At 43.9% G+C, this 20268-nt stretch overlaps 5 protein-coding genes across 5 annotated transcripts; 3 read left to right on the top strand and 2 right to left on the bottom strand.

Moving 5' to 3' along the window:
• Positions 1-2206: 2206 nt before the first annotated feature.
• Positions 2207-3646, top strand: PAAG_07770 (hypothetical protein; the record flags this gene model as incomplete). The annotated part of the gene is made up of 4 exons (XM_015846323.1): positions 2207-2531; positions 2591-2769; positions 2842-2988; positions 3062-3646. 4 exons carry the CDS (start codon positions 2207-2209, stop codon positions 3644-3646), a joined length of 1236 nt encoding a protein of 411 aa, XP_015700717.1.
• Positions 3647-9114: 5468 nt separating this feature from the next.
• PAAG_07769 (hypothetical protein) lies at positions 9115-10492 on the top strand (the record flags this gene model as incomplete). The annotated part of the gene is made up of 2 exons (XM_002790424.2): positions 9115-9266; positions 9343-10492. 2 exons carry the CDS (start codon positions 9115-9117, stop codon positions 10490-10492), a joined length of 1302 nt encoding a protein of 433 aa, XP_002790470.2.
• Positions 10493-12734: 2242 nt separating this feature from the next.
• On the bottom strand, positions 12735-13949 carry PAAG_07767 (hypothetical protein; the record flags this gene model as incomplete). The annotated part of the gene is made up of 3 exons (XM_015846322.1): positions 12735-13299; positions 13416-13685; positions 13798-13949. The coding sequence occupies 3 exons, from the start codon at positions 13947-13949 to the stop codon at positions 12735-12737; spliced, it is 987 nt and encodes a 328-aa protein (XP_015700716.1).
• Positions 13950-15000: 1051 nt separating this feature from the next.
• On the bottom strand, positions 15001-16898 carry PAAG_07766 (hypothetical protein; the record flags this gene model as incomplete). The annotated part of the gene is made up of 2 exons (XM_002790421.1): positions 15001-16089; positions 16143-16898. 2 exons carry the CDS (start codon positions 16896-16898, stop codon positions 15001-15003), a joined length of 1845 nt encoding a protein of 614 aa, XP_002790467.1.
• Positions 16899-17266: 368 nt separating this feature from the next.
• Positions 17267-19982, top strand: PAAG_07765 (hypothetical protein; the record flags this gene model as incomplete). The annotated part of the gene is made up of 6 exons (XM_015846321.1): positions 17267-18719; positions 18776-18853; positions 18912-19087; positions 19148-19728; positions 19789-19860; positions 19937-19982. The coding sequence occupies 6 exons, from the start codon at positions 17267-17269 to the stop codon at positions 19980-19982; spliced, it is 2406 nt and encodes an 801-aa protein (XP_015700715.1).
• Positions 19983-20268: the final 286 nt, after the last annotated feature.

Here is a 20268-nt window from a genome sequence, read left to right as displayed (position 1 = left end):
TGCTAAGCCTCTTTGGAGATAGCGTGATCCACAATTCCATGGATCAGATAAACACAACGTTTAACTCAACTGCATTATTTCACTCTCAACTCTTCACCCTAAAGCGCTGGTAACCCAGGAGTAGAAGAAAGAAAATATAACTTAATCGTTTTATTTATACGGATCTCGGGGATCTAATTAGATCCGTTGACCCAAAACTTTGCGCTTTAATTTTATTATTGTCTCCCAAACTATCAGGCGAACTTGATCGTTCTGGGCCTTGCTTCTTTGTGAAACGGAAAACTTAAAGACTTTGTATAACTAAATATCATGGTGGTATGTGGCACACGATGATGATCTACCTAGAGTGATTATATACCCCGCTTGCCATGATCTCATCAAGGGGACTTGCAACCCAAAGCTGTGGAAACGCAGATTCGGCTGGTGTTGCTATCGTTGGGGCCGTTGGAAATAAAGAAAACGAAAACGGGTTTACATTTAAAGTTTTGAACTCTGTTTAAACTAATCAGGTGTTTAACTTTTGTCTCCGTCCAAAAGCGCCTAATGACAGGCTCCCATTTTGGCTGTAGAGGCTAATAATTTCATAATTAGTTCTGAACCTCTAGACTGATCTTCATCATACACATAGGGAAGTCCTTGGCTATGTCATATGATAATAATGTAGCCAACTGACTTGGCTAGTCCTCAGGCGATTCGAGCATAAAGCGGGTTTTCCCTTATAGGTCTCATAAGGGCGTCCGCTCGGCTAAGGGGTTCTGCGATCAGCTCAATCCGTGGTGACGGGTAAAATCCCAGTTATTTATCACCACGATACGATGTATTGCTATTCAAGGCAGCCATGGCGCCTAAGTCACGTACACGGCGTCGGAGCCTACCCTCTAAGCCGGGCGATCCAAAGACTTTTGGTTCCGCAGTGAATAAACTTAATAGGTTTCATTGAGGAGTAAAAGTTATCATTATGCAGGATGACACATTTTTGCCAGAATTTCTGAAGTCAGAGGCAGCGCTGGTGTAAAGGTGTCAAGAGTGATGAGGCTCTGTAGTTCGCTCTACCTTAAGCATGGGAGCCTATCGCTCACACCAGAGGAGTTAAATAACCCGCATCCCATTTTTCTAGCAGTTTCCTCCGTGTTTAGCCAACCTGTTGTTGGTCTCGCCATTCCTTGACCACCAGAATGTCGCGGCAAGTGGTTGTCTCTCGATTTACTCCAAACACGGTTGGATCTTCTTCATCCAGGTCTTGAAAATCAGTATCTCAACAATGAGAGGGCCTCACCCCCAGCAAGCAGCACCCGCATATCCCTTGTCTCTTGATATTAAATAAATAAACTCCACGAATCCGAAGAATCTGCACAAACATTCACGTCCAAGAGTAAATAAAAATGCACTCAGTTAACTTTGAAGATCAACACTCACCAATGAGCGATCTGCTAGGAAGAATTAAGGATATATCCCTTGGCTCTTTCTATAATCTGAAAGGGCTCTGCGAAGAGTCTTTTAGAATGGCGTTTCAAATATAGCCCGTATATCGTACTTGATAAAGTCTCGAATGTGTTCTCTGTAAATTGGGTCACCACCAAAACTGATTCGAATACGCTTCAAGTCCTACTCGACAGGTGCAACGGTGGGTGCGCTACTTTCAGTGTGACGCTTGATAGCTCTGGACAGGCCTCAGCTTCAACTACGGTTCGTCTTCGCCATGGCTCTAAAGTCCAATGAAGTCATTGCTACTTCCCTCCACAGTCATGCTCAGGAAAAATATGGGTTCAATCGAGTTTAAAACGTGTCCGAAGTAAAGTGTATATATATAAATAAAATGTAGAATCATGTTTTGAAGTGTGAATTGTAGTAAGAGACTATTGACGAATTTGCGGGACATGCTCAAAAGAAAGCAAAGTGTATTGAGGGTAAAGTTTGGCAAACGACGAATTTGCGGGAATGCCCTCGGACCGACGACACTTTATGACGCTAAACCTAAGACGGCAACGCTGCTGCTAAGCTTGTGATTGGAAGCTTTCAACATCAACTCCAGCATCAGCCGACAAGCAATGATAGAGAGCAATCTACATATAACCACTACGAGTTTATTACGATTATCACCAGCTTCTACAGATCTAGCCTTCCTGGGAATTGGTTGGCTTCTTCCGGTCCTCGCTTTGTCCTTCATCCACAGCCGGGTCCAGCTGTCAACCAGCCACATTGCAGCATGAGGCCCCTCATATCCCTCCTCGTTCTCCCTTTCTCTGCGATCACCGGCGTTGTAGCCTACGATGCTAGAGCTTACACATTTGATCCGCAACAATCACCTGTGCCTCCGGTTAATCGGGTAGTAACTCCAGAGACAGCCAGACTTATATTAATTAGCAGATTAGGGCTGTCGGAAAGTTCAACATTAGGTTCTGTCGACGAGACTGTCATCCGGGACCTGAATACATTTGGGGGAAAACAGACGCCTATCATGAAAGATGCAATGTCTGATGGCGATTATTCGAAGTTGCTACTTGTGTGGGAAGGTGTTGATATTCCTGATCGTAAGTTGTGGGTGCAAATTGATCCTTAGCAAGGGACTTCCTAACTCAAGCACAATTAGTTGCCTCCGCTTCGAAATATTCCTCGAACTCCTTTACCATTCCCACTGCGCCCAATGATCTAGTCGATGACTCGTTTATCAAAAAATCACTAGCTCAATCTTCCACAGTGCGAACCACTTCAAAACTTTGTCCATTCGATTTCGATGTAGAAGGTGGATTCCGGGGATCCCTAATTCTGGTAGGAACCAGTTCTCTATGTTAAAGCTAACTTCTTCACTTCAGCTTGTTAACAACGAATTATATATGTTAGTATACGAGTCAGTGTCCTTCGGGGAATAACCTCTTCCCCGCAGGAACCTCGAGATTTAGCGAAACAGCATTTCTCAAATTCTTGGCTCGAGGTGCCCGGTCCTGGGGAGGCGAGCATACAACCGCTATACTAAGGATATCTTCTGGGGTGAGTTGCAAAGCCCCTTCCAGAAGAAAATTAAACATAAACCTTCAGCCACTAACATATCACTGCTTCCTAGTCAAATACCCCAGCTGTCCGAAAGACGGTCTTTTCAACCCTTGCGGAACTCAGCATCCTCGCAAAGGAATCCAGGCAAGAATCCACAATGATATTTGCCGATACTGTCCCACCATACCACACCTCCAACCGCCAATACGAAGAAAGAGAACGCAGCGTACTGGAGCCCAGACAGCCAAAAGACGCAAATGATATGACGCGAGGCCACAAATTCCCGTCCACTATGATGCCCTTTTGCTACACCGACAACAGAACTTGCACAGAGGTGACCAATAGCTGCTCCGGTCATGGTTATTGTTACCGTAAATTCGGATCCAAGGAGGGCTCCAAGGGAGACTGCTATGCATGCAAATGCGGCCGAACCGTCATACGTACGAATCAGGATGGAAGCGTGAAAACCGTACAATGGGGAGGGCCTGCGTGCCAGAAGAAGGACGTCAGTATTCCATTCTACATTATCGCTGGGATTTCAATCTTGATGGTTCTTTCTATTGCTGGAGGTATCAAGATGCTCTTTAGTGTTGGAATGGAGGAGTTGCCGAGCGTTATTGGTGCGGGAGTTGCTGTTCCGAAGTCACAAAAGTGAAGAATTTGCTTATTGCCTTGTGTGTTTTGTGCCTATTGATCTTATATTGGCGCGTGGGTATTTATTTGGCTGAGTTATCTTTTCCTACACCTTCTGTTCGCATTTTTCATTTTATGTTTGCTGCATCGATTTACCAACATTGGATCTCTTTCTACCCAGGACTTTTCCCGTTTTCTGTTTCTGTTTCTTCCTCTTTAACTTTGGCTGGGATTTGTTTTCTTGTAGTTTATATCTCACATGGATACCTAGATTATGGCTATATCAATATCAAGCATATAATGATCGTTTGTGTAGCAGCTCTTTAGTTTTTCCGCTCGGTGAAATTGCCCAGCTAGAGGGAGTTTGACTTATGGAGTATGAACTATTCGCGACACAAGGAATGAACACTAGCCAACCAGCAGGAAAATTTACCCCGAGAGATATCCATGGGAAATCTCTCTTAATAGTATGTCTTATCTACTCTAACAAGTTCCTCGTTGAAGATGCTCCTGCCCTGCACGAGGTTGGAGAAGCCTGATCTATTCGGGCCAAACGGGTGTAAGATGGAACGACGTCGCCGTAGACTTGGATTAGCAGTAGATTCACAATGTCCAGGAGATGGGCATTGGTGTAAAAAGAAAATTGAGATTTGACTTAACGGCATGATGCACCTCACTGGATAGCATGGTTTTCATTCTTAAATGTTCCCCCCAGGTGTGATTTGACATCACATAACTGGTGAGACACCTGTAGAATCGATTTGAACAAGTTGGCCAGATAATTAGGATTTTGGTAGAAATGATACGCCATCCTAGACATTGACGTTTACAATGTATTAGCGGCGCCAATGATCAGTAGTTATCATATCGATATTCTTCAGCACAGCCCAGTCGCCGGCTCTCAACACAGCCAGCTCGGAAGCCACTCAACATGTTACATATGTCTTTCCTCATCTGTACCAGCTGAAAAGTATATTGCCCGGCAGCCAAAATCCCCTGACTTCCAGCTTTGCGGGTTCAAGGGTATTATTAGATTTGACCATCACCACAGATAAATGTCTGTATGCCGGTGAAACCGTAAGAGAGTTGACATAAGCTCAATTATGCTCGATTGACCTTAGTAACCGTTAGAGTGATACCCTTAACTGTCCCCTTGTTTTCTTGCTTGGGAGCATTGGTATTAGCCTCTTATACAAATGTGGCATTTCCCCAATGGCTATGAGCATGGCATGTTGGCGTTTAATGGCATAGCTATATCCCGGACTCTTTGTTGAAGCACGTCGGGGACATGCCATGGTTGCGGTGGAAGCATGGACTATAATTATTATCCACATAAGAGAAACTGGACGTAGCTCAAAAGACATCTCAGATAGCCAGCCCCATAGATAACGCGGCTGCTAGATCTAACAAATGATGAAAGGGATAGGCAGTTTTGATTCGACAATCCTGTCGCTAGGTTTATCTGGGCTCTTCGGGCAAGTCAGTGGCAGGCTTTTTGAGGAGACATCTTTTCGTAACTCTGTGCCATTTGAAGATTCATTAAGGATAATGCCTGGAAGAGCATAGTTAAGTAAAGTGAACAAGATGATAATGTAATTACGGTTAGTTAGTGAACTGCCATTATTAGTATTGAGACTAGGATTGGAGATTATAAGGACTGTTTGGATGGACATCAGCGAATTCTGTTGATGGACAAAGTAATTTATGTTTAAAACTACCTAACTATAATACGGTAATTAACTAGTTAACTAGTTAACTAGTTAGTTAGTAGGGTGTTAAGCTGACTAAGCATGAAATCCCTCCCGAGACATCTAGCTACCAGAGTCAAGATAAACTGAGTGTATAAAAATAAAAATCCACCGAAGAACTCACCCATGGAACGGAAGGAGGCGAAGAGTGCCAAATTCAATAAGCCGAAATTCCTCGCTACTCTATACTTAGACCGAAGAACTATTCCAAAATTAGTTAATTTATATGGGTAATCTGATTATCTGCTGCACTGATGGAGGGGGATTAGGGTAGCTGCAAAGTATTGAATAGGAAAGGCGTCTGTGCAGAACATAACTGTTAAAATCAAGGCACACACAAAGCACCTATTTATTTTTGTATTCCCATTACATCACTCCCTCAGGCTTCAAAATCAAAATATCCTTCATTAATTCAATCTTTCCAATGGAAATCAATGAATGCAGAAATCTATCTGCCTTCTTATTATTATTCCTTATACATTTTTTTTGTACATGCAGTCAGTTGCACTATGACAAGTCCACAAATGTGGAAGTTGAGTATATACATTGAGTTGAACCTCGGTCGAAAACATACTCGATACAAAAGGTATCTATACTTAAAACTAGGGAGGTACAAAAAGTGAAGTGCGCTAAAAGGGTGAGGTGCCTAAAGAGCGACTAATTCTAGAATTCTAGAACTTACATGATTTCCAGCCCCATAAATGGTGGCAATTACATGTGGAGTAGGCCCACAGCGAGGTTTAACTGAATGGTATCAAACGTACCAATCAGGTGTTCATCTGAAGTGGACCAGGTGACGTGCCCCATTCTTAAACGGGGTCTCAACGGATTTGAGGTACCCTCGGTGGGATTTGAACCCATAACCTTTTATTTCCCACGCCAAGTGCCATACAGTCGCCCGTGGGTGCTGTTGTGGGTGCTGTTGTTATTATTGCTAAGAAAATTCTGACATAACTATATCATCAGTATTGACAGAATATAAACATCTGCAGCAGCCATATCTATACTATTTACAGATGCAGAAAAACAAATATTATGGAATTAAATATAGAATACAAAAATTAATAGTTATTTAATTTATATCTATAGTTATTAAAATCTTTTAATGATATCTTCTTTCTCAATTATAAACTGAATAAACTTCTCTTTTTATGAATCTGACCTGCTTTTTCTGTCTTATATATAGAAATCTCAAGGGTTTTTTAAAAATAATTTTTAAAACTATTTGCATTTAAAACTAAAAAATAGAAAGATTCATTGATTAATTTTAGAATCTAAGTATTTTATTAAAATAATATAAAAATCTGAAGATGCAAAAACAATTAATTCTTCATTCGAAGAGAAAAAAAAAATATTATTTAAAAAAATTATTATTTATTCTACTTATATAGATCAAAACAAAAATTTTTAATATTCAAAAAATGAGAATCTTTATATGAATAAGAGCCTATTCTTTCTTGATAATAAAACTTAATTAACCACTCATCTAACGCACCATTCTCTTGAAAAATTGCGAAATTGTATTAAATGTATGTTCTTGGGTCAGGAAAGCTAGTTATTCTATATACATGTGATCACGTGTGACCGGGCAGCCGGGACAACGACTAATCCGTGGACGCCCAAACACCATATATAGCGTGGCACGTGAGGAGGGCAGCCGTAGTATCCACTGTAAATTGAATGATTGACGCCGATTGACTGCAGAATCCGGCTTGTCGGTCGAAAGGGTAGCTTATTTGGAGCGTTGACGGTGGATTCAGGTAACTAAAAAGGTTGTGGGTATTAGTCATCTTTGAGGAAGCGTTTGCCTTGCTTGCCTCTCCATCAGAGTTCAACATGCAGCCACCAATATACTCAATGATGCATGACGATAAACTAGTGAGCCGGCGCGGGTTCCATTACAAAACTCTCCAGTCTTCCTACGGGAGGAGAAAGAAATGCCCAACCACTGAAAGGATCTTTGCTCGCCCATTGTTAAACATTTGTAAGAAGGCAAAACGACCCTGTGACTTTCTAACCATGTGAAGGCAACGGTGTAGAAAGGCATTTTTTCACCATCAAGGATCTTGCATAAGAGGAATATTTGGGCTTGTGTCGGTGGCTCTTTTGGCGTTCGTTGGCTTGAACGTGTTCCTCCCATCAAGGAATGAACCGAACCAGCCCACAGTCATAGATTCGCGGTTAGGCTAGACGGACCTTTAGTAGGCTCCTAACCATTCAGATCCCCCAGAGTTTAGCCGATTCCAAGAAAGAGGCAAATCTTCTTCCCCTCCTTTCAGGGTCTAAAGAACCACATTGAACCGCTGCTGTGACAATCTGCCTTCTTTCGTGATTTATAGAGTCCTTTGCTTTTTAAACAATTCTGGTTTCCAGCAACATGCGCAAGTTTTTCCGCCGGGATCTCGGAAGCTTTTGTGATGTGGGAAATTGAGTTCCGTCCGGGACGTCAGGATAAGCTGAGCCAACAATGGTTGGTTCGTGGAGATGAGAAATTAATGAAGGACGGGGCTGTTGTGCAGAGAACCTTAGCGAATAATGCTCTCTTTCTTGTCCTCTTTGAAGCTGGTTATTACGGCACAGGGCAAGGACCCTCCCTTTTAAGAACAAGACAGACGATCAGACTGGGCCGGAAGGCAGCTGAGTTTGTCAGATGAATGTCAATTCATAGAGCCAGAGAGCAGTTGAAATGAATAACGCACAATCTGTTTATGCGGCATTTGTGCCTTGACCTCCATGGGGTAATTTCAACGACGGATCTTGAAGTTCCGCAAAACAGAGCTGTAGTTGTGCAAATCTAGATGCCTGTATGTAGCTATGAACCCGCCGATGTTGAGGTGAAAGGGTGCTAATTAGTGGCGTTTGGGTGAAGGTGTTTTTTCGTGCCTTTTACCAGTCTTTAACTCTAAAACTCCTCCGTTGAGTCTGTCCACGTTGGCTGTTCTGGGCTGTGCCGAAGCCTATTCGAGGTGACTGGAGTGGCTCTGCACCAGCCCCAACTAATAATAATTAGTTTAAGGTTGCTCCAACCTCCATTTCGCCCACACGACCCACACTCACCTCCACATCATCCTCATCATCCACATTATTGTAAAAAACTCTTCCCATTCTCACTCTCCCATCTCTCTCTCAACTGTCGCAACTCTCACAGAACATCCTTCTTCCTTCACTAATGCAATTCCCGTCACTGCTGTCTACCCCTCGCTTCTCTCTATCCGTCTAGTCACCCCCATTACTCCCTGTTTCGCTCTCAAGAGCCCCGTATACCTGATCGCAGCATCCATCGGTCATATTGCATCCCTATTTTCAGACTCTCAGTCATCGAGCTTCTTCGCCAGTCTAATCCAACGCCCCGAACGGCCCTGCCACTCATCTTATCGACAGACTGTAAATACTGTACAGAGCTGGGATTCAATATCGAAGCGGGTATAACTGAGCTGCGGTTTAAGGTGGTTGTATGCAGTGAACTCTGTACTCGGCGCTTTGGTGACCTTTAAATACGATTTGATCTCCCCTCCCGCCTGAGATCCATATTTCCTCTTGGTTTGGATATCTACGGAGCCGTGTCGACCTTTTATATGTACCTTTTACACTGTTGAGAGTTACTATGAGATACGGACAACTTTGGATGGCTGAATACCTACCTATACTTTGACTGAGGAATGGTACCCTAGCGTGGAGTCTTAATTCTGATATCACTTATTGTACCGCCTAGACGCTCTCACAATTCGTTGAGTCAGCAGTCATGGTGACCAGTACTCCTACTGCGACGTCTCCTATCGGGGTAACTACCAGCGCTGCCTCTGGTGGTGAAGGTGGTGGTGGTGGTGGCCCTACAAGTTCTCCTCTTCTATTTTTTATTGCCCTAGGTTTCGGTGTGGTTTTCACCAATCTCTGGTAAGATTTCACATCATCAATATTGGCGGCATCAGACTGGCATATGTCGATTCTAATTTAGAATATTACCTGGTAGGATTATCGTTGGTGTTAAATACTGTTTCAGATACAACCAGCGGAACCGACAGATACGAGCTGAAGATGCTGGCGAACCTATTGATCTGGTTGCTGTTCCAAGAACTCACCGGCGGCGAAGGGAAAAGAAGCTTATGAGCATGGATGAGGTCAATTCCCGCTTCCCTCTGATGAAATACAAGGCCTGGCGCGCCTCTCGTGCGGATGAGGGCCTCCCAACATCTGGAGGAATCCAAGCGCCAAGCAGTCGATCGGCGAGTTTGAACGAAGGACTTAATATCAGTGTCAGGGCCGCTACGCCCTCTGAGAGCAAAGGACATGCCGCTCTGGCAGATCCAACAGATACCATTGAATCATCACGTGAAACAAAGTTAGAACCCGAGTCAGAAAGTGCCATTTTGCCAGCTGAGCAAATGGAAATTAGGACTTCAGGAGTTGAAAGCCGCCTTTCCAGTGAGCATCTGAAAGAATCGTCGGGTGGTCTAGAAGACGATGATGACCATGATGAGCACATCAGCAACGCTGTTCCTACGGAACTTCTTGCGAACCCGGGCGATACCTGTGCAATCTGCCTTGATATTATCGAAGACGACGACGATATCCGTGGCCTGAGCTGCGGCCATGCATTTCATGCATCCTGTGTGGATCCTTGGCTGACTAGTCGTCGCGCATGTTGCCCCCTCTGCAAAAAAGATTATTATGTTCCCAAACCGCAACCTGAAGGCGCAGAAGGGACCACCCAAAATATTTCTACCAACCGCAGCAGACGTAATGGTAATCGAAATAATGATATTACAGAACCGGAACGTGCCTTTATCGGCGACCGTGGAAATCCATTCGTATCTCGCCTTGCACTCCCAGGACGGTTTATCAGTGTAGTTCCTGCAGATGAACGGGTTTCCGGTTTCCCTAGGGCTACGTCTGAGCCAAGGCCACGACGCCAACGACCCCCAGCGCAGCCCAATCCTCCGGATAGCACGACCAACCCTGGTTCACCTACATCGTGGAGATCGCGGCTAAATTCCTTCCGGTTTCCGTCGCCATCGCTTCCCAATATTCGGTTGCCAGGTAGGAGTCGGAGCGCAGATGAACCGCCTTCAAATGCATCTATGCAACCAACGCCACGACAGCTTGAGGCAGGACCTTCCTAGTTAATAGCTGTTTTCCTCTTCCAAACTAAAACCACCACCCTGGCAATTGGACACCTGTAGATGTCGTTGTGATCGCACCCCGTTGTCACACCGCAATGTACCATTTATAACGCCGAATCTGTGCTCCAGTGACCTCCACGATGTATGGCTTTATCATCGACCTCATGACGGGGCATGCATTTCAACCAGTACTTCAATTCTGAACCGCAACTCAACATACATCTTACGCCTTATTCCGATTCACTAACCAATCCACTATCCGCTCTGTACTCGGATGGAGCAATCGGACTAGTGACTCCCTCCTCCAAACGAGGCAACCCGCCTATCAACCCCCAATACCCCCACACCCTACGGCTATATATACGTCTTTCTAAACTGCTCTGTTCTAGTTTTCATTTAGGCGTTTGAAAGGAAATGGGAGTTAACCCGGTTCGGGTATAGGTCTTGTATAGGACACTCTATGTATCTGTGGGAGTTTTTAATTTTTTTTTTTGTCCTTTTAACTTCTTTTGCTTTACCAGATGGGATGATAATATCTTACGAGTTGATATGGAACGGGCCAAACCCATTGGCCCACCGACGCTACGCAAAGCACTTATATATGTATCTGCGGCACGCAGGATATAGCCATTTGAACATGTTATTTCATATTCCCCCATACCATTCCAGATGTTTAGTTTCCAGCCCCCAAATTTGCTCTTCCTTCCTCGGCGCTCAATTTGACTGCATTCCCTTTCATCTTACCCACCTGTTAATTTTATGAATGCTAGCAAGCGCTTGTATATGTGTATTGCATTTTATTTGATCTAGCTAGATAGCAGCTAGCAGCGTGTAGCATTGGCAGCTGTGTTTTTTATAATGATTTTTTTTCCCCCTTTTATTTTTCAGTGTCATACTGAAGGCTTGGTATCTCCCTGTTAGTGAATACTACAGCTCCCTAATCACGCGTCTCCCCTTCATGTATAGTTTATACTGAGAACTATATTATGCTTTATGAGATAATGAGGCTTTTTAATTGAAATAAGCTATGAATAATGTGCTAACAATATCTCTGTATCATTCACATATATCTAGATGTTTTTGTAATACATTCAATTTGTAATCAATTTCAGATCAGGTAGAATATTTGATCTATTAAAATAAATATAGAATATTTAAAACTTAGATATAAAATAACAAACTAATAGATTTTTATTAATATTTATAATAAACTATAATGAAAGTATATAACATATTAAAATAATAAATTTAAATAATATAGTTGAAGATAATATAATAAGAAATTAAATAAATATAAATTAATAAACATAAGTTTTTAAACTATTTTTATTAAAAAAATATTTATTAATTATAAAATTAAATTTTAATAATTTTTTTATATAAATTAATAATTAAAGAGTTTTTTATAAAATTATATATAAATAATAACAATAATAATAATTTCATAAATAATTTAAAATAAAAATTTATAAATATCAAAAAAATTATTATAAAAATTATTTATAAAATAAAAATATAATATTTAAAGATATATTCATAGTCTTAAAGAAAAAAAGTATAAATATCTTAAATTTAAAACTTCTCAATCTAGTGTTAATATAGCAATTATACTTTTTGCTATAGCAGAAGAGACATCACAAGATTACAGCCTATAGCACAGTGGCATTTAAGCAGTTCTGCAATTTGCTAGGACTTATTCGTATGAATGAGAGTAGCAGAAAATAATGAACCACTGGATGCAGCATGTTTTGGGTGGATTCTAGGATAGACCAACTAGCTTTGAGATATCACACCGCAATGCGAGGGGTTGTTGGCGTACACAGTTTAGCTGTTGCCCCGGACAGCCGTCTCACGCGATTAGGCGTATATAGATGTGTTAGACTATCTCGCAAAAGAGTCCAGTCGCCAGTAGTCTATAGTTACTGGACTGTACCACCCGACTGTGTTTTGAGCTTTTTGAGCCAGGTACCTATATCCGGTCATACGCCCGAACCGTGCGTGGTTTGAGTGAAAGTTTTGAAACATTGCAAATGTTGTAAACCTAGTTATTGTGCATGCTGTTTGGGGGTAAATGCCCGAGCCTGTGACAATGGGTTCTAACAAATAACATTTTTTGAATGATCTGAAGTCCTCGAAAAGAAGCTCCACATATGTACAGGTACAAATCGTATACCTTGCTCCACATACCTACCCAATCGCATGGTATCATAAATTTCATGACTGTTCCTGGCTTGCGGCTCGATCAAAGCAGTGACAAGCAGACCGAAAGAACAATGGTCGCATAGAACATTGTTGTCGAGAGACCCAGCGCAATCCTAGATGCTGCAGATATTTTCCCCGACAAATCCCTATCAAACCCAAGGCTCATATTCCACATCGGTGTATCATTCACGGGTTTCAACATGTCGTCCGACCGACTTGCATCAACGGAACCCAAAAAGCCAATCCTTATTGGCCCTGATATCAGCCCTTCCTCGGGAATGCTGGGTGGATTGACCTGGTAAAACCCATCAATCGTCAATGATGCGGACCTGTTGTCGAATTGTCCGCGAAGCTGTGGCCCTTGGATAGCTTCATTTTTGAGACGGTTGCGTCTGTTCCGCGGTACAAGGATAGCGCCCGCGTACAGTGTTTGACTAAATGAACAGGTGGTGTGGTTAAATTTAAGATTTATCCACGGGTTGCTTGAGGATTTAGGATCGTAGTTGAAGGCGCCGGCAAGGGAGAAGGCGTTGTCGCTGATGAGGCTGGTGGAGATGTTCCAGGTTCGCTTTGAGTTAATTGTAAAACCCAATCTTGGATATTCACTGTGCGGTAGAGAATGGTGTAATTTGCCAGTTAAGTTATTTTCTTGCTTTGTTGGCCTTGTTCAACTGCAAAAAACTTAAAGATGAACAAACTGTCCACTGGACTGACTACTTACGGCAGGGATGAAATCCTGAAGGGCAGTTGTTCCCAACGATAATAATCTGTATTTCTTTGGGTCGTCAGGTTTATTCCTCTTTGCCATGGTGTGAGAGCCATCATGATAGGATTTTCGTCGCCTTGGACAGTCTTGGTAATTGCAAGTATGGCATTATAAGATATCTCGAGAGTTTGGTCAAGGAAAGCAGGACATGGCTTGTCATCTTCGTCATCTTCGGTCGTCCAGTCCACTACAGTCATTTGCATGGTCACGGTGCCATTATAATATCTACAGTCATTAGCCAAACACTACAACACAATCTCCTAGATCTCAACAGCACTAGGTCAATTTTCATGCATCCTGCATGAAAATGCGAGAAAAGAGAAGATTGTCTGCTCACGTTCCACGCCATCCATAGAGCCAATGGCTGAGGCCGGTGATATTTTGAGGGCGAAAGTTCCCGTCCTCATTGGAGTCCCATAACGGATCATTGGAACCTAGCACTCTGCGTACCAAACCCAAGAGGAGAAGAGCTGCAAAACAAGAGCACATTTTCAAGACTTGTGGCGTAGTGTCAATGCACTCTGCTATTGCCAGATAGACGCCAAAAAGTCAATTATTTTATCTTGTGATGACTTTTTATGAAAAGACCGAAAATCCGGGCTCCCTTCTACTTTTATTTGCTTACTCTGATTTGCAATTTATTCCCTCGTACCCAAAGCCCGGAGTGACTCCCGAGGTCGCGTTAGAAGCGGGTCAAGAGCACGAAGGAACTAGTTGGCCCTCAGTAGTTGTTAACTTGCACCAATTTGCCGAATTAGCGCTCTTGTTCCTGTTGTATTTGACAGCGTTTAGTTTCGCCAAGCGATCGTCCAGCCATGCCAAAATTTGACCAGGCCATGCAATACGAGCTGTGGAATTCTGTTTCGGTAACTTGTAAGAGTTTTATCAAAAGCCCGGTGACAACGGAGTCCGGGCTCTGACAGAGGGCGGTTTCAAATGGTTTAAAACATAGAGAGAAAGGAACAAGTCATCGCTGATGACGGAGATATATCTTGAAAGAAGAAAAGGGGATGGCTATATTTTGATCTATCAAAGAGGTTTGTTAAATTATCTCCTCAAAGATGAGAGAACTGCGTTCTTTATGCCCTGAAATCATTGAACATTGCCGAGGAAGGGTTTTCATCAGTTTTGGACTTGTTAAAAGCACAGTGGACCCTGTGTCGACAATATGTCATTGATAAAGCCTCGTGTATCTCGTGTATGTTGGATTACAGATATTGTGAATCCTAATCCGTAACGTACATAAATCAACGCAGCTCAGACTTGCCTTTTAATATTCCATCAAGAAGTTTCTGCAACAGAAAACACTCTGCCTTAGCCAACGGAAGGAGTATGGTTCAGACGGGGTTTTCTGCCACAGGAAATCTAGCCATCAGAAGTATCTGTTTATTGTCATCATTGCTGCGTTTGGTTTGGTTCGACTGGGTTTAGCAGCGTAAGGCTTGCTAGAGGAACCGAAGCCTTGGAAATTTGGAGTTATATGCTCCTGCCAATAGTTGTGAGTATCATCAGGAAAATGACCACAAGTGGATACGGATATTTAAGTTAATATCTGTGTTCCTTTGCTTCGACCGCTTTCCATCTTAGCAGTTCTAGACCCGAACTGTATAGCCCGCTTCTTCTCCAGAGCGACATTTTTCATTCCAAGTTTCCACGCCAATAGCCGGAGGGATCTCTTCCCTGGCTCCAGGGACTGCTCTCCTCCTCCTGACTCCTCGACATCGCCACAAATACCAGATGGACTTGAAGACGTGGCTCCAAATCCGCACTTCTCCCAAACAGGGCAGGCAAGTGCCCAGGCCAGAAAGTCGTTATCAAGAAAAGGGTATCTAACCTCACGACCCCAGTGGGATATAACACGGTCATCCCGTCCCAGGTTTCGTTTGCTAAGCCGACCAACATCCAAAGCAATTTCATCTACAAGACCTTGGAATCCATGGCGACTAAACGCAGTTGCGTGCCTTGTATAGCCTGCAAAAACTTCATCGGCTCCAAGTCCAGAGATCAAAACTCGCGCTGTCGTTGTATAGGGTATACAACCGGAATAGTCTCCCTCATTGGTAATTTCTCCTTGTCCACGTGATGCAAAGTACAACGCACATGCAATAGACAGATCCATTTCCGTGTTATGAGGGCGCATCAAGCGCCTGATTTTCTCTCGATGGCTTAATGTTTCTGCATATGGGATGTTGATAGCAACAAACCGCCAGCGCCTGTTGAAACAGACCCGCTGAAGCTCTGCGCAGGATGATCGCCCAGTAATTCGATCTGGACAGGCTTCGTATGTGGACAGAGATGGAGACTGTGATTTGGAAGCCATAGCAGCCGCTGCTACAACCCTAGGGTTTTCGAATGCTACATTAAGAAGGTCAATCGGCTGATCTATGGGGAGGATGTCGTGCGCTAGCCTTGCGAGTATGGTACAGTCGAGGCCTCCCGAAAAAAGGACTGCTACCTTTGTTTTGTATTCTGATGAAATGAATAGTGGTTCAGGAATATTGATGAGCCGGAGTTTTATTGACTCTCGGAGGGTGACCTCCAGTGTCTCTATAGATGGGCAGTTTGCTCGAAGAAGTGGAGGAATTTCTTCCATAGGTAGAATTTTGTTCATGAGTGGTATAGGGTTTCTCTAACGGATCAATTAGTTGGAAGTTTTCTAAAATTCATTACCGCGTAACATACTATCTGAACCTGATCAGTGCTAGTGATATCTCCATTTTCCCAGCCCAAACTCTTCACGTTGAATATTGAATGCAAAGATTTCGACGTAGTACCTCCAGAACCGGAGGTTTGTAAAAGGTGGGCAATGTTGATCATGTGTGTGCCGTCAGTGTCTACTTCTTCGAAGTTCTCAGATTGGATTCCATCACAGACGCTGCAAATCTTGAAGTTCCCGGCATTGTCCCATCCACTCAGTAGTGATCGTCTTCCCAAACAGTCTCTTCCAAAAAAAAGTCTTTGCCGATATCCATCGTAGAATATAAACGAGAATGATCCAGAAATGGCGCCCACAGCATTAGCTACCTTGGCTAAGGATTGACTGTCTGTCATCTCAGATGACGATATTCCATTTCGGTAAGTTGTTGGCTGCACAGCCTCGAGAAACAACCGGAAGACGCGTTGTGCATCATTCCCATTGATGGGACTACTGTGGATTTTCCACGCTTCCCCGTTCCAGCACAGGACTGACCGGCTGGCGGCATCTACAAGGGGTTGACTTTGGACATAATCTCCACGAAGAGCGAGGACAGTTGAAATAAAAGTTAGGCAGAGGGAAGATGCATTCTTATCGAGATTCTGTCCGACTTCTTTGGGGTGATCTAGCTGAAATGTATGGGTTTTCACAATGTCCGGACCCCTGTTTTGCAGTAAACGAACTGTGTCCTCGTCAGGATATCCATATTCCGCAGCACTCAATGAAAAGAATATACCGCACATGGCGATTTGGACAGTGGCCCCGTCAGTCGACCGCACCAAAGGAAGCGGTAATACGAAGGTGGGATGCATCGGTCCGTCCAAAATTTTTGGAAGTTTTGAAAGCAGACTCGGTTCGGAGCAATAATAATCCGGAGCGACTGACATTTCAAGTTCGTATGTGAGAATCAGTCATCCTTGGAACAAAACATACGCCTTAACTAGCTATATACGGAGAGGAAGTTCTGGAGACACCCGAAAAAAGCCAAAGAGCAGTATCTGAAGGGATTAAGCTAGAATTTCCTGCTTCTCTGCGAGAGCCATTTCGGAATGCGCGTTGCACCTTGAATTCGCTCCGCCCGATCTACGCTTTCCGCCCCCATGTTTAGCATATGTCTTCTCCCGAGCCTCGAGTTTGCCCTCCAGGAGGCGGCGACCATCGGCGGGAAGAGAATCAACAGCCCGATTCTGATATTATAGAGCAAACAGGCTACCTACAGATATACGGTTTAGAATCGAAGACCCATCCCTCTCTGGGCAACAATGAAATCAATACCGTTCAATATCAAAACAGCACGATTACAGAACAACAAGAAGAACAAAGAGAAGTTGATAGGGATAAAATCGTAGACATGGCAGGGGAACCAGCGGAAGCTGTCTCTCTTGTGCCTAATAATGACGGTGTTGATCTGCAGACATCTGCCCACGAGATAGAACGATTCACAGTCTCCTCTGTCCAGACAAATCGCAGCCGACCATCTCCACTTAAAACAGCTGTTACTTCCCTTTCGCCATCACGACTCCAGAAGGAAGAACCTTATTTGGACCCCACTCTGAAGACCCCACAAGAACCTCAATCGCCTTTGGAAATGTCATCTGAAGGTACCGAAAACGACTTTCCACAGGTCCCAGTAGGGATCCAGGGTGAGGCGGTTGGGAATCAGGTCGAGGGGGAGGACCGAGATAGTGAAGATTCGCAGTCAGAAATACAGAGCATCATGGATCAGTTTGCAGGTGATGCTGAAAACCATAGGCAGGGAGATCTCATGTCTCCCAGACTTGAACTCGCCGAACAGTTTCTACCCGGACAGGCACATTTCCCGCCGCGCAAGTCGAGCCTAGAGCCTCTCTCGTCACCGGGCAATTCCATCGAAAACCGTTCTTCTAATCCATGGAATTCTCGTTCGGGATCCATTCAATCTATTGGATCCCATCAAGCTGTCATTCCTCCAGCTGTACCATCTAAGTCTCTCCCCAATAAGTCACAACAGGCTGTTGGAACGGAGCTAGCAGGTTCTTCAAATTCTTCGTCCCGTCTGCCACCGCCTGAGCCAGAACCAGACCAGCCATTTGATTTCCATCGTTTTCTCGAGCAACTCCGTCATCGGACCGCAGATCCTGTAGCCAAGTTCCTTCGATCTTTTCTAACGGAGTTTGGCAAGAAACAGTGGATGGTTCATGAACAAGTGAAAATAATTAGTGATTTTCTCGCGTTTATTACAAACAAGATGGCACAGTGTGAAGTTTGGAGAGAGGTATCTGACGTCGAGTTTGACAACGCAAAGGAAGGCATGGAGAAACTTGTTATGAATAGACTATACTCACAAACATTTTCGCCTGCAATACCACCGCCTCTTACACCCCCTCGGAGTAGAAGCAAGGGCAGAAAAAAATATTTAAATAACCCGCAAGGTCCTGGAAGAAGGGGACAACACCAGGAAGATGTTGAACGCGACGAAATACTAGCCCAGAAAGTCCGGATTTATAGTTGGGTGCGGGAAGAGCATCTCGATATTCCCCCGGTTGGTCCTAATGGGCGGCGGTTTTTGGCTCTTGCGCAACAAGGTACGGACCGCCCGAAATGTTCTGAGCCAACTTATGTTGCTAACCGATTCTAATAGAGCTTTTGAAGATCAAAGGTTACCGCGCTCCCCGGGACAAGGTCATTTGCGTTTTGAATTGTTGCAAAGTGATATTTGGTAGGGAGCCGAAAATGCTTGTTGTTCACCAATTGAAAAGGAATCTAATCATTGATAGGTTTACTTCGAAACGCGAAAAGTGGGGATACATCGGCGGATTCGTTTGTCCCTCTCTTAATATATGTTGTCTTGAAGGCAAATCCTGAGCATCTAGTCTCAAATCTCCAGTATATTCTGCGGTTCAGAAACCAAGATAAGTTAGCTGGCGAGGCGGGCTATTACTTGTCGTCTTTGGTATGCTTTACAACAGTCATTTTGCCTTCTCATCTGTCTAATTAACCTTCATCCTTCTAGTCCGGTGCCATCCAGTTCATCGAAACACTTGACCGCACCAGCCTTACCATTAGCGACAAGGAATTTGAGCGAAATGTGGAAGCAGCTGTATCAGCCATAGCAGAGCGGAACGAAGAAGCTGCTGCTCCATCACTCCTGCAACCAGAGAAGTCTGCTCCCAGTGGTCCTGAAGTAACACCCCGAAATTCCACAGAAGGAGAATCCTATACAAGACGAAAAGATACTTCCCAGCTTGGTAGCAGCGAAGACAATGTCGCTGTGACAGGACTATTGCGGACAATCCAGAAGCCTCTTTCAAGCATTGGCCGAATATTCTCTGAAGAAACAGATTCTCAGAGTGAGAGGGAAGCAACGCCTCCACCACAGACCCTCACCCAACAACGATTGACACCTGTAGGCATTTTTAATACGGGGCAAGTGGATGAAAGACGGCCTTCAGCGGAGAGACATCGTGGGAGAGACGACATCACCTCCCCCCAGATCAGCCAACTTGATGCCCAAGAAGCTGCCGCACGCCAAGCGAGTGCAGAGGCCGCAGAAGCTCGCCGCATACAGCGGGCGGAACATAACAATGTAGTTGAGTAAGTGGCGCATCTAAGGTGTTTTTCATCTGCACTGAATATGGCTAATCGGACTCACAGGACGCTGTCTGGGATGTTCCCAAATCTGGATAAGGATCTCATTGATGATGTCGTGAGGATGAAGGAAGGTAGGTGAGTAGGGCCAACTTTTTTTTCTCTGTCTGAGTTTTTGTCGCAGGACTGATTTGTATATTTGCTTCATTTTCAGAGTTGGCCTTGCTGTAGACGCCTGTCTGGCGCTCAGTGCAGAGTAGATGCCCTGACGTGCGGTTTCAATTACTTCAACATATTTAATATTATACCAACCCGAAATTCTGTTCTTTGTCCTGTTTGGATCCCACGTATACTACTTCTTCTGTCTTGCCGACAGGGTGCCTCTCGGTTAATGGATCAAGCGAGAGCGGCATGTTCGTTTTCAATGTCGTTCAACAAGGAATAAAGGGGAAAGCCGCCATTCAATACAGAGTCCATATGAATGTTGTGTACAGTACAATACAAATAGAAGCAAATCATGAATGATTTGAAGAGGGATGTCATTTG

Source organism: Paracoccidioides lutzii (assembly GCF_000150705.2).
Source record: "Paracoccidioides lutzii Pb01 unplaced genomic scaffold supercont2.25, whole genome shotgun sequence".
NCBI lineage: Eukaryota > Fungi > Ascomycota > Eurotiomycetes > Onygenales > Ajellomycetaceae > Paracoccidioides > Paracoccidioides lutzii.
The sequence above is the reverse complement of the archived record's forward strand: the minus strand, read 5'-3'. Positions and strand labels throughout refer to the sequence as shown.